The following is a 12,187-nucleotide window of genomic DNA, read 5'->3' on the forward strand; positions in this document are numbered from 1 at the left end:
TCCCAGCTACTCGGGAGGCTGAGGCAGGAGAATGGCGTAAACCCAGGAGGCGGAGCTTGCAGTGAGCTGAGATCCGGCCACTGCACTCCAGCCTGGGTTTACGCCATTCTCCTGCCTCAGCCTCCCGAGTAGCTGGGACTACAGGCGCCCGCCACCTCGCCCGGCTAGTTTTTTGTATTTTTAGTAGAGACAGGGTTTCACCATGTTAGCCAGGATGGTCTCGATCTCCTGACCTCGTGATCCGCCCGTCTCGGCCTCCCAAAGTGCTGGGATTACAGGCTTGAGCCACCGCGCCCGGCCGAAACCCCGTCTTTACTAAAAAATAAAAATAATAAAAATAAATAATAAAAAAAAAAGCCCGGCACAGTGGCTCACACCTGTAATCCCAGCACTTTGGGAGACCGAGGCAGGCAGATCACGAGATCAGGAGATCAAGACCATCCTGGCTAACACTGCTGACTTGCTGTGTGACTGAGGAGAAATTACTTGTCTGAACCTCTGTTTCCCATCTGTGAAGAGAGATTAATAGTATCTACCCTATAGAATTGTGATGGGGATTCAATGAAATAATGCATATGTGTGTGTGTTTTTTTTTTTTTTTTTTTTTTTTTTTTTTTTTTTGTTTTTTTTTTTTTTTTTTGGCTGGAGTGCAATGGTGAGATTTCAGCTCACTGCAACCTCCACCTCCCAGGTTCAAGTGATTCTCCTGCCTCAGCTTCCCAAGTAGCTGGGATTACAGGCATGCACCACCACACCCAACTAATTTTTTGTATTTTTAGTAGCAACGAGGTTTTGCCATGTTGGCCAGGCTGGACTCAAATCCCTGACCTCAGGTGATCCGCCCACCTCGGCCTCCTAAAGTGCTGGGATTACAGGCATGAGCTACCATGCCCAGACGTGTGTGTGTGTGTATTATTTATATGTATATACATACTATATATAAATATATATACATTATATACATAATGTTGTGTGTGTGTGTGTGTGTGTGTAGAGAGAGAGAGAGAGAGATGGAATCTCACTCTGTCACCCAGGTTGGAGTCTAGTGGTGCAATCTCAGCTCACTGCAACCTCCGCCTCCTGGGTTCAAGTGATTCCTATGCCTTAGCCTCCCGAGTAGCTGGAATTACAGGCAGGTGCCACCATGCCCAGCAAATTTTTTTTTTTTTTTTTGTATTTTTAGTAGAGATGGGATTTCACCATGTTGGCCAGGCTGGTCTCAAACTCCTGACCTCAAGAGATCTGCCTGCCTCAGCCTCCCAAAGTTCTGGGATTACAGGCATGAGCCACTCCACTCAGCCAATAATGCGTATTTTTTTTTCCACTTGCTTTACTGCCAGAGTGAGTAAGACAGAGAAGAAATCATTAAACACCAGGATTCTACTTCCTGCTGGAGTTTTCTGCCTGAGATGTTAGGAGAGGAAGTTCTTAGGATCTCAGAAAGTCACATCTATCATGGTTGGTAGAAGTGGATTCTAGAGTCAGCCAGAACTGAGTTCAAGCATGGCTTTGGGCAACTGGCTTGTCCTCTCTGAGGCCCAGATTCCCTTTCAGTAATGTGGAGATGGCAGTCTATCTACCTCACAAGGCAGTGGTGAGATTACAGTAAGGTAGGCATGTAAAGCGCCAGGCACATACTAACTGCTCAATAAATGGGAGGCATCATAATTGTATATTATTCACAGCCCAAGGAAAGTGTAGCCCAGAGAGGGCAAGGAACTTCCCTGAGGTCACACAGAAAATCATGTACTGGTTGTATGTCCTGGAAGTTGTGCAGAGGGAGTCTTGGCTGTCTCCTGGGGACCTGTCCTCTGATGGGGCTCTTGTTCCGGCTAGGACCTCCCAAACCCCCCACCGAGCTGGAGCCTGAGCTGGAGATAGAGGGGCTGCTGACCCCAGTGCTGGAGGCTGGCGATGTGGATGAAGGCACTGTAGCAAGGCCTCTCAGCCCCACGAGGCTGCAGCCAGCACTGCCACCGGAGGCACAGTCGGTGCCCGAGCTGGAGGAGGTGGCACGGGTGCTGGCGGAAATTCCCCGGCCCCTCAAACGCAGGGGCTCCATGGAGCAGGCCCCTGCCGTGGCCCTGCCCCCTACCCACAAGAAACAGTACCAGCAGATCATCAGCCGCCTCTTCCATCGCCATGGGGGGCCAGGGCCCGGGGGGCCGGAGCCAGAGCTGTCCACCATCACTGAGGGATCTGAGGCCAGGGCAGGGCCTCCTGCTCCTGCCCCACCAGCTCCCATTCCACCCCCGGCCCCGTCCCAGAGCAGCCCACCAGAGCAGCCACAGAGCATGGTAAGTAATACAGGAGGAAACTGGGGTATGTTTGCTACGTGGATCCAAGGGCTGTAGCAAAGAGCCCCCCCAAATACAGTGTAGATGAGATCGAAGTGTACTCCTCTTTTGAGTAAAAGTCCAGGAGTTTGCAGCCCAGGACTGTAGGCAGCTCACTGGAGTCAGGACTCAGGCTCCATCTACCTGAGGCTCTGCCATCCATCAGGGGGTGAGCCTGCCCTCATGGTCCTAGATGGCTGTCACCAAGTCTGCCCTCCAGCCAGGAAGAGAGAAGAAGAGAAAGTGTGCTTTCCCCTTTCAGGCAGAACCTGAGAGTTCACACATCACTCCGCCCACTCCCACTGGCCAGGAGCCCCATTGCAATGGGGTGCTGGGAAATGTAGTCTTTAGGCATACCTGTGTGTGAGTGTATGGAGGGCCATCTGGGAGTCGTGGCTACATGGAGATGTACTCTGCTCCTTCTCTGCAATAACCTGTACCTGTGCCCTTCCCCGGGCATTCCTTCAGCAATCTCGAGTCTTACTCCTGGACATGACTGAGTCTTGGCACAACAGTGAGTTCACTCTGGGACTGAGAAGTCTTGCCTGAATCAAAGCAGTCGCCCTCTCTTCTCTCCCTCTTTGTCTCTGTGTCTCTTGTGTTTGCTCTGCTCTCTCCTCTTTTTTTTTTTTTTTTTCCCAGGCAGAGTCTTGCTCCGTCACTCAGGCTGGAGTACAGTGGCTTGATCTCCGCTCACTGCAACCTCCACCTCCCAGGTTCAAGCCATCCTCCCACCTTAGCTTCCCAAGTAACTGGGATTATAAGTCTGTGCTACCACACCTGGCTAATTTTTGTGTTTTTAGTAGAGATGAGGTTTCACTGTGTTGGCCACCCTGGTCTCACACTCCAGACCTCAAGTGATCCGCCTGCCTCAGCCTCTCAAAGTGCTGGGATTAGAGACATGAGCCACTGTGCCTGGCTTTGCTCTCCCTTATAAAATAGTGAGTCTCAGCCGGGTGCAGTGGCTCATGCCTGTAATCCCAGCACTTTGGGAGGCTGAGGTGGGCGGATCATGAGCTCAGAGGTTCGAGTCCAGCCTGACCAACATGATGAAACCCTGTCTCTAGTAAAAAAAATATAAAAATTAGCCAGGAGTGGTGGCGCTTGCCTGTAATCCCAGCTACTTAGGAGGCTGAGGCGGGAGAATCGCTTAAACCCAGAAGGCGGAGGTTGTAGTGAGCCGAGATCGCACCACTGCACTCCAGCCTGGGTGACACAGCAAGACTCCATCTCTAAATAAATAAATAAACAAAAAGTGAGTCTCGGCTGAGTGCGGGACTCCACCTCCTGGGTTAAAGCGATTCTCCTGCGTCAGTCTCCCAAATAGCTGGGATTACAGGCATATGCCACCACACCCAGCTAATTTTTGTATTTTTGGTAGAGATGGGGTTTCACCATGTTGGCTTGAACTCCTGACCTCAAGTGATCTGCCTGCCCTGGCTTCCCAAAGTGCTGGGATTACAGGCGTGAGCCACCACACCCAGCCAAGATGAAATACATTAACGTAGTGCTTAGCATAATACCTGGCACATAACTGTTAACTGCTCTTACTGCTGTTACCATTGGACCAGGGGATGGTCTCCTGCTGTTCTTGGTCCCTGCATCCTGACTGGGAAGAGGGTTTAAGCCACATGGAACAGACCTGAATAATCCGTGTGGTTAAACAGAGGGAAGAGATAACTTCTCAGAGAAGTAGGGGTCAGGTGGACACCCCAAAATGCCCATTCCCAGGTCCTCCTGAGAGTAAAGGCAAGGAACCTTGAGGCTGAGGATTTTGAAATCAAGAGGGGAAGAATAACAGCATGTTGAAATGGTTGAGTATCCCATTGTAGAATCACAAAGTCCTGGCCACAGAGAAACTTAAAAAGTCATAGAATGTAAGAATCAAACGCTAGTGTCACCATCTTAGAATAGTAACATTTTAGAGCCCTAGAGCATTTAAAGGATTGGACAGGATCTTAGAATTATAATGTTAGGCCAGGCACGGTGGCTCATGCCTGTAATCCTAGCACTTCGGGAGGCCGAGGCAGGTGGATCACTTGAGGTCAGGAGTTCAAGACCAGCCTGGCCAACATGGTGAAATCCCGTCTCTACCAAAAATAAGCCGGGCCTGGTGGTGCATGCTTGTCATCCCAGCTACTCGGGAGGCTCAGGCAGGAGAATTGCTTGAACCTAGGAGGCAGAGGCTGCAATGAGCCGAGATCACACCACTGCACTCCAGCCTGGGCAACAGAGAGAAACTCTGTCTCAAAAAAAGGAATCTCTTCTCTTAAAAAAAAAAAATGATAAAGTTAGTATCATGGACTGATTATTATCGATTCTTGAAGTCACCAAATCTAACAATTAAAGATGCTCATATTTTGAATTATAAAATCACAAATTCATGTACTGATATGTTGTAATAGAGGGTTATTATTATTATTATTGAGACAGAGTCTCACTCTGTTGCCCAGGCTGGAGTGCAGTGGCAACATCATGGCTCACTGCAGCCTCCACCTACTGGACTCAATCGATCCTCATGCCTCAGCCTCCCCCATGGCTGGGACTACAGGCATGCACCACCACTCCCGGATAATGTTTAACATTTTTTGTAGAGACAGTTCTCACTATGTTGTCCAGGCTGGTCTCAAACCAGGCATGAGCCACTGTGCCCAGCTGAGATTTATATTTTAAATTAATGCTTTCCATACACCAACACATTAGAGAGCTTGGGGAAAATAAATAAAAATAGAAGGAGGACAAAATCACACCACCCACAGAGAACCATCATTAACATTTTGAATATTTCCTTCTAGTCTTTTTTTTTTTTTTTGAGATGGAGTCTCACTCTGTCACCCAAGTAGCACCATCTCAGCTCACTATAACTCTGCCTCTTGGGTTCAAGTGATTCTTGTGCCACGGCCTCCTGAATAGCTGGGATTACAGGCGTGTGCCACCACGCCCAGCTAATTTTTGTATTTTTAGTAGAGACGGGGTTTCACCATGTTGGCTGGGCTGGTCTTGAACTCCTGCCTGACCTCAGGCGATCCACTCTCCTCAGCCTCCCAAAGTGCTGGGATTACACACATGAGCCACCACACCCAGGCATTTCCTTCTAGTCTTTTAAAATGAAATTCTAGGCCAGGCATGGTGGCTTACACCTGTAATCCCAGCACCTTGGGAGGCCGAGGTGGGTGGATCACAAGGTCAAGAGATCAAGACCGTCCTGGTTAACACGGTGAAACCCTGTCTCTACTAAAAATACAAAATAGCCAAGTGTGGTGGCGGGCACCTGTAGTCCCAGCTACTTGGGAGGCTGAGGCAGGAGAATGGCATGAACCTGGGAGGCGGAGCTTGCTGTGAACCAAGATCACGCCACTACACTCCAGCCTGGGCGACAGAGTGAGACTCTATCTCCAAAAAAATAAAAATAAAAATAAAATTCTAATGGAAAAATATTAAAGTTCTCAATCATAGAATCTTGGGATTGCAAAGTCCTGGCCCCTCAGCAATTTGAAATAGCACAACCTAGCATTTCTGCAATCACAACATATTGGAAAACTTGAAATAACTGAGCATCTGGGAATTTTGGTTTCCATGGCTGTTGGGCTCTCTGAATTCCAGAATCTTAAAATCACTGACAGCAAAGACCAGAATCACAAATGCTATGCACTCACACACTTGGAATAAATAAATGCATTTTTTTTTCTTTTGAGACTGGGTCTCACTGTGTTGCCCAGGCTAGAGTGCAGTGGCATGATCATGACTCACTGCAGCCTCCATCTCTTCCATTCAAACAATCCTCCTGCCTCAGCCTCCCAAGTAGCTGGGACCACGGGTGTGCGCTCGCCCAGCCCAGAATAAAGGAATCTTATAGGAAGAAAATTAAAAATAAGAAAGCACATGAGGCCGGGCGCAATGGCTCACACCTGTAATCCTAGCACTTTCAGGTGGATCACCTGAAGTCAGAAGTTCCAGACCAACCTAGACTACATGGCGAAACCCTGTCTCTACTAAAAATATGAAAATTAGCCAGGTGTGGTGGCCCATCCCTATAATCCCAGCTACTCAGGAGGCTGAGGCAGGAGAATCGCTTGAACCTGGGGGGTAGAGGTTGCAGTGAGCTGAGATCACACCACTGCACTGCACTCCAGCCTGGGGGACAGAGCGAGACTCCGTCTAAAAAAAAAAAAAAAAAAAAGAAAAGAGAAAGCACGAAGAATAATAAAATACTCAAATTCCAAACATCTGGAATGAACACACCTGGTAAGATTTTGTCATGTGTGCCTCTTTGCATTCATTAACAAAAGAAATGTAAGACTGTGTGTGAATTGAATAACTGGCTTCCACAATCATTGTTTTGAACTGATAAAATTACTTTGCCACCAATCCCATGGCCCCCAGCTTTCTCTCAACTTTCAAGGTCCAAGATTCTCAAATCACGGTATTCCCTGTCTATGGCAGGGAACTGGAGGCTCTAGGAGGAGATGGAAGGCACCCCAGCACCCCACCCCGAGGGAATCCCAGTCCTACCCCTGTCTAGATGGGTGCCACAGGTCCCTGGACCTGTTTCCTACTCTGTGTCGTGGATATACTAAAAATCCCTCCAAGTCGCTGACCTTTGCGCCCTGTCCCCCAGGAGATGCGCTCTGTGCTGCGGAAGGCTGGCTCCCCGCGCAAGGCCCGCCACGCGCGCCTCAACCCTCTGGTGCTCCTCCTGGACGCGGCGCTGACCGGGGAGCTGGAGGTGGTGCAGCAGGCAGTGAAGGAGGTGAGCGCTGCTGAGTGGGAGGTGGGCGCGGCGGGGGCGGCGCAGATGCCAGCCGCGGGACTGAGACTTTCCTCTCCCCCGGTGCACTCAGATGAACGATCCGAGCCAGCCCAACGAGGAGGGCATCACTGCCCTGCACAATGCCATCTGCGGCGCCAACTACTCCATCGTGGACTTCCTCATCACCACGGGTGCCAATGTCAACTCCCCCGACAGCCACGGCTGGTGAGCCCCGACCCTCACGGTGGGCTGGGTCCCCCGTGGGCGGACGCGCAGCCTCTCATGCATCCCTCCCCGCAACCCCCCACCCCCACGTCTAGGACACCCTTGCACTGCGCAGCGTCGTGCAACGACACAGTCATCTGCATGGCGCTGGTGCAGCACGGCGCTGCAATCTTCGCCACCACGCTCAGCGACGGCGCCACTGCCTTCGAGAAGTGCGACCCTTACCGCGAGGGTTATGCTGACTGCGCCACCTACCTGGCAGGTGCGAGGCAGGGCTGCTGGCGAGGGCAGGGCTACTGGCGCCTGGGTACCTGGCCGGTGCGCAGGAGCGGGGAGGGGCGCAACTACCCCCTACTAGGGAGATGAAGGTGTGGGGGCTGTACCAACCACTTGGCAGGATTGCGGAGGAGGAGGAGGAGGAGGAGGAGGGATGGACCGCCTGCGGGGGTGGGGGACTGTGCCCTCCTAAGGGAAAAGGGGACATGGAGGCTGTGCTATGTGAGCTGGACACCTTTGGGGAGGAGAGTGGCTGTGAAGATTGGTCTGTTCACCTTTCGCATCTTCAAGGGTGAGGAACTGAACGTTTTAACCCTGCCATCCACCTGGCATAGGGCTCTGGGCAAGTGGGCTCTGCCACTTGTGGGAGAGGCATTGCCACACCCCTGGCAGGTGAGCAGGCTGCAGCGGCCGGAAAGGGGCTTGTAGGAAGACACGAGGCTGTACCCTATCTCTCCAGGGGGCAGGCTGCATCACCTGGTTCCCCGACAGGCGGGGGGAAGTAGGCACAGGGATTGTGCACAGGGTCATTTCACACCTGGAGGAGCCAGTTGTATCTCGGTGCCGGCGAGGAACTTCACGGAGAGTTGGAGTGAGGCAGGTTCTAGGACTTATGGGTGAGACAAAGGGTTATATATTTGAAAGTTGAGCCTGGTCAGGCTACAGGATGTTGTAGAGACCCCTGTCTCTACAAAATATTTATTTATTAATTTTTATTATTATTTTTGAGACTGCCAGGCTGGAGTGCAGTGGCTCAATCTCGGCTCACTGCAACCTCCACTTCCTGGATTCAAGCAATTCTTCTGCCTCAGCCTCTCGAGTGGCTGGGACTACAGGTGCTCACCACCATGCCCAACTAATTTTTTGTATTTTTAGTACAGATGGGGTTTCGCCGTGTTGCCCAGGCTGGTCCCGAAATCTTGAGCTCAGGCAATCTGCCCGCCTTCGCCTCCCAAAGTGCTAAGATTCAGGTGTGAGCCACCACACCTGACCTCTACAAAATATTTTATTTTAATTTTTATTTATTTATTTTTTGAGACAGAGTCTTGCTCTATCAACCAAGCTAGAGTGCAATGGCGCCATAGCTCACTGCAACCTCTGCCTCCTGGGTGAAAGCAATTCTCCTGCCTCAGGCTCCTCAGTAGCTGGGATTACAGGCACGTGCCACCACATCCCGCTAACTTTTTTGCATTTTTATTTGTTTTGTATTTGTAGTAGAGATGGGGTTTTGCCATATTGGCCAGGTTGGTCTCGAACCCCTGACCTCAGGTGATCCGCCCACCTTGGCCTCCCAAAGTGCTGTGATTATAGGTGTGAGCCACTGTGCCTGGCCTACAAAATATTTAATAATAATATAAAGAATCAGGAGGAGGCTGAGGCAGGAGGATTTCTTGAATCTGGAAGTTCGAGGCTGCAATGAGCTTGATTTTACCACTGCACTCCTGCAGCCTGGGTGGCAGAGTGAGACCTTGTCTCAAAATAAAATAAAAAAATAAAATACAATAAAATAAATAAAATAAAATAAAATAAAATAAAATAAGATAAAATAGAAATAAAAAAAAAAAAGAAAGAAAGAAAGAAAAGAAAGCCAGGTGCGGTGACTCGTAATCCTAGCACTTTGGGAGGCTTGAGACAGGCGGATTGCCTGAGCTCAGGATTTCCAAACCAGCCTAGGCAACAGGGTGAAACCCCATCTCTACTAAAAATATTTTAAAAATTAGCCGGGTGTGGCAGCGTCCGCCTGTAGTCCCAGCTACTCGGGAGGCCGAGGCCAAAGAATCGCTGGAACCCGGAGGTGGAGGTCGCAGTGAGCCAAAATTGCGCGACTGCACTCCAGCCTGGGCGACAGAGCGAGACTCTGTCTCCAAAAAGAAAAGAAAAGAAAGAAAGAGGCAGTCCATGAGCCAACTTAAAGGACGGTGCGAATCTTCCTTAGAGACTGTGCCATTTAAGCTAAGCGCCAGGGTAGGGCAAAAGACTGGACCGCTAGGGTTGACACGGGGATTCAGCAATGTACAAGAAGGAAATGGAGGGGCCGGGTCAGGTAGCTCACGCCTGTAATCCCAACACTTTGGAAGGCCGAGGCAGGTGGATCACTTGAGGTCAGGAATTTGATACCAGCCTGACCAACATGGTGAAACCCCGTCTCTACTAAAGATGCAAAAATTGGCCAGGCGTGGTGGCGCACGCCTGTAATCCCAGCTACTTGGAAGGCTGAGGCGGGAGAATCGCTCTAACTCGGGAGGTGGAGGTTGCAGTGAGACCGCACCATTGCACTCCTACCTGGGTGACAAGAGCGAAACTTTATCTCAAAAAAAGAAAAAAGAAAAAAAAAAAAAGGAAATGGGAGCCTCTGACCCTGCCTCGGGAGTGGGTGGCCCACTGGCATGCCTCCCCCAGTTTCCTCGAATGCTCAAAGGCGGCCAGTCCTGGCATCTGACTCCAGCTCCTGTTCCTATCCGCAGCCGTGGGCACACACAAGATTTCAGGTGGTTGCTGGGACAGGCGCCAAATTCCAGGGCCTGTCCTGGTCCCCACGTGGCCCCTGTTCTTGGACCCCCTGGGCCACGTTCTCACCTTCCCCTCCGTGGCATGTTTCAGACGTTGAGCAGAGTATGGGGCTGATGAACAGCGGGGCGGTGTACGCTCTCTGGGACTACAGCGCCGAGTTCGGGGACGAGCTGTCCTTCCGCGAGGGCGAGTCAGTCACCGTGCTGCGGAGGGACGGACCGGAGGAGACCGACTGGTGGTGGGCCGCACTGCACGGCCAGGAGGGCTACGTGCCGCGGAACTACTTCGGGGTGAGCCCAGGGGAGATGTCATGGGGACATCCCGACGGCTGGGGAAAAGGGGGATCCCACAGGAAAAAGAAGAGGTGACAGGGACAAACTGTTATATTGGGCGAGGGAGGTCAGAAAAGCTCATTATTGCTCATGGGGAGGAGAGGAAAAGTCCATTCTATTTAATAGTAATGTCGGGGTTAAAGGTCCCTTATAGTTAGGGGAGTAGAGGAGGAAGAGCCCTTTTATTTTTAAATTTCTATTATTTATTTATTTATTTTTAAATTTTGTTTATTTATTTCTGAGACGGAGTCTCGCTCTGTCGCCCAGGCTGGAGTGCAGTGGCGCCATCTCTGCTCACTGTAACCTCTGCCTCCTGGGCTCAACCAGTTCTCCTGCCTGGGATTACAGGCGCCCACCACCACCACACCCGGCTACTTTTTGTATTTTTAGTAGAGATGGGGTTTCACCATGTTGGCCAGGCTGCTTTTGATCTCCTGACTTCAAATGATCTGCCTGCCTCGGTCTCCCAAAGTGCTGGGATTACAGGCATGAGCCACCATGCCCGGCCAATTTTTTTTTTGTTTGTTTTTTGTTTTTGAGACGGAGTCTTGCTCTGTCGCCCAGGCTGGAGTGCCAGGGCCAATCTCGGCTCACTGCAAGCTCTGCCTCCTGGGTTCACACCATTCTCCTGCCTCAGCCTCCCGAGTAGCTGGGACTACAGGCGCCCACCACCACACCTGGCTAATTTTTTGTATTTTTAGTAGAGACGGGGTTTCACCGTGTTAGCTGGGACGGTCTCTATATCCTGACCTCGTGATCCACCCACCTCCGCCTCCCAAAGTGCTTACAAGGCTTGAGTCACTGTGCCCGGCCAGCCAATTTTTATTTATTTATTTGAGATGGAGTTTTGCTTTGTCACCCAGACTGGAGTGCAGTGATAAGATGTGGGCTCACTGCAACCTCTGCCTCCCGGGCTCAAGTGATTCTCCTTCCTTGGCCTCAAGAGTGGCTGGGATGACAGGCGTGTGCCACCAAGCACAGCTAATTTGTTCTTTTTGTTTGTTTGGTTTTTTTGATTTTTAGTAGACAGGGTTTTGGCATGTTGGCCAGGTTGATCTCAAACTCCTGACCTCAGGTGACCTGTCCGCCTCAGCCTCCAAAGTCCTGGGATTGCAGGCATGATCCACCGCATCTGGCTGGAAGAGCCGTTTATAGAGCTATCAGGATGTAGGGTGCTGGCCAGTGCTGCCTTACTAGTTATTTGATTGGTTTATGCTTAATCCAATGTTTTTATTATCATCCCTGATTGTATTGGTGGAAAGGTTAAAGAATAATCCATTTTGTTCAAGGGAGCAGCGTGAGGGAAGAAGAATCTCATTTTGGTAATGATGGTGGGTTGAGTTTCAAAGAATTTGTAGATTAAGGCTGGGAGAGGGCAAAAAGACTGCACCTCAGGCCCCACCATGGGGATTCCAGCGCAATGTATAAGAAGGAAATGGAGAGGTAGGCCAGGTGGCTCACACCTGTAATCCCAGCACTTTGGGAGGCCGAGGCGGGCGGATCTCCTGAGGTCAGGAGTTTGAGACCAGCCTAACCAACATGGTGAAACTCCATCCGTCAAAGTCTAAAAAAAAAAAAAAAATTATTGGGCTGTGGCACCTGTAATCCCAACTAATCAGGAGGCTGACGCAGTGAGCCCTGATGGGTGACAAAGTGAGATTGTGTCTTAAAATATATATAATTATATGTATTTATAAAAATTTTATTAAAATATTTTTATAAAAATATATATTATATATAAATATATATTTATATAT

At 50.3% G+C, this 12,187-nt stretch overlaps 1 protein-coding gene across 2 annotated transcripts in view; it reads left to right on the plus strand.

Annotated features, from left to right (window-relative positions):
- The window catches only part of PPP1R13L (protein phosphatase 1 regulatory subunit 13 like), a 146,813-nt gene that overhangs the window by 132,920 nt on the left and 1,706 nt on the right, over positions 1-12,187 (plus strand). For both annotated transcript variants that reach the window (XM_003915710.4, XM_003915709.4), the window contains exons 8-12: positions 1,837-2,297; positions 6,955-7,086; positions 7,178-7,311; positions 7,407-7,573; positions 10,189-10,388. In XM_003915710.4, coding sequence (XP_003915759.2) covers positions 1,837-2,297; positions 6,955-7,086; positions 7,178-7,311; positions 7,407-7,573; positions 10,189-10,388 — 1,094 coding nt within the window. The remainder of the gene's footprint in view (positions 1-1,836; positions 2,298-6,954; positions 7,087-7,177; positions 7,312-7,406; positions 7,574-10,188; positions 10,389-12,187) is intronic.

Source organism: Papio anubis, chromosome 20 (genome assembly GCF_008728515.1).
Source record: "Papio anubis isolate 15944 chromosome 20, Panubis1.0, whole genome shotgun sequence".
Taxonomy (NCBI): Eukaryota; Metazoa; Chordata; class Mammalia; order Primates; family Cercopithecidae; genus Papio; species Papio anubis.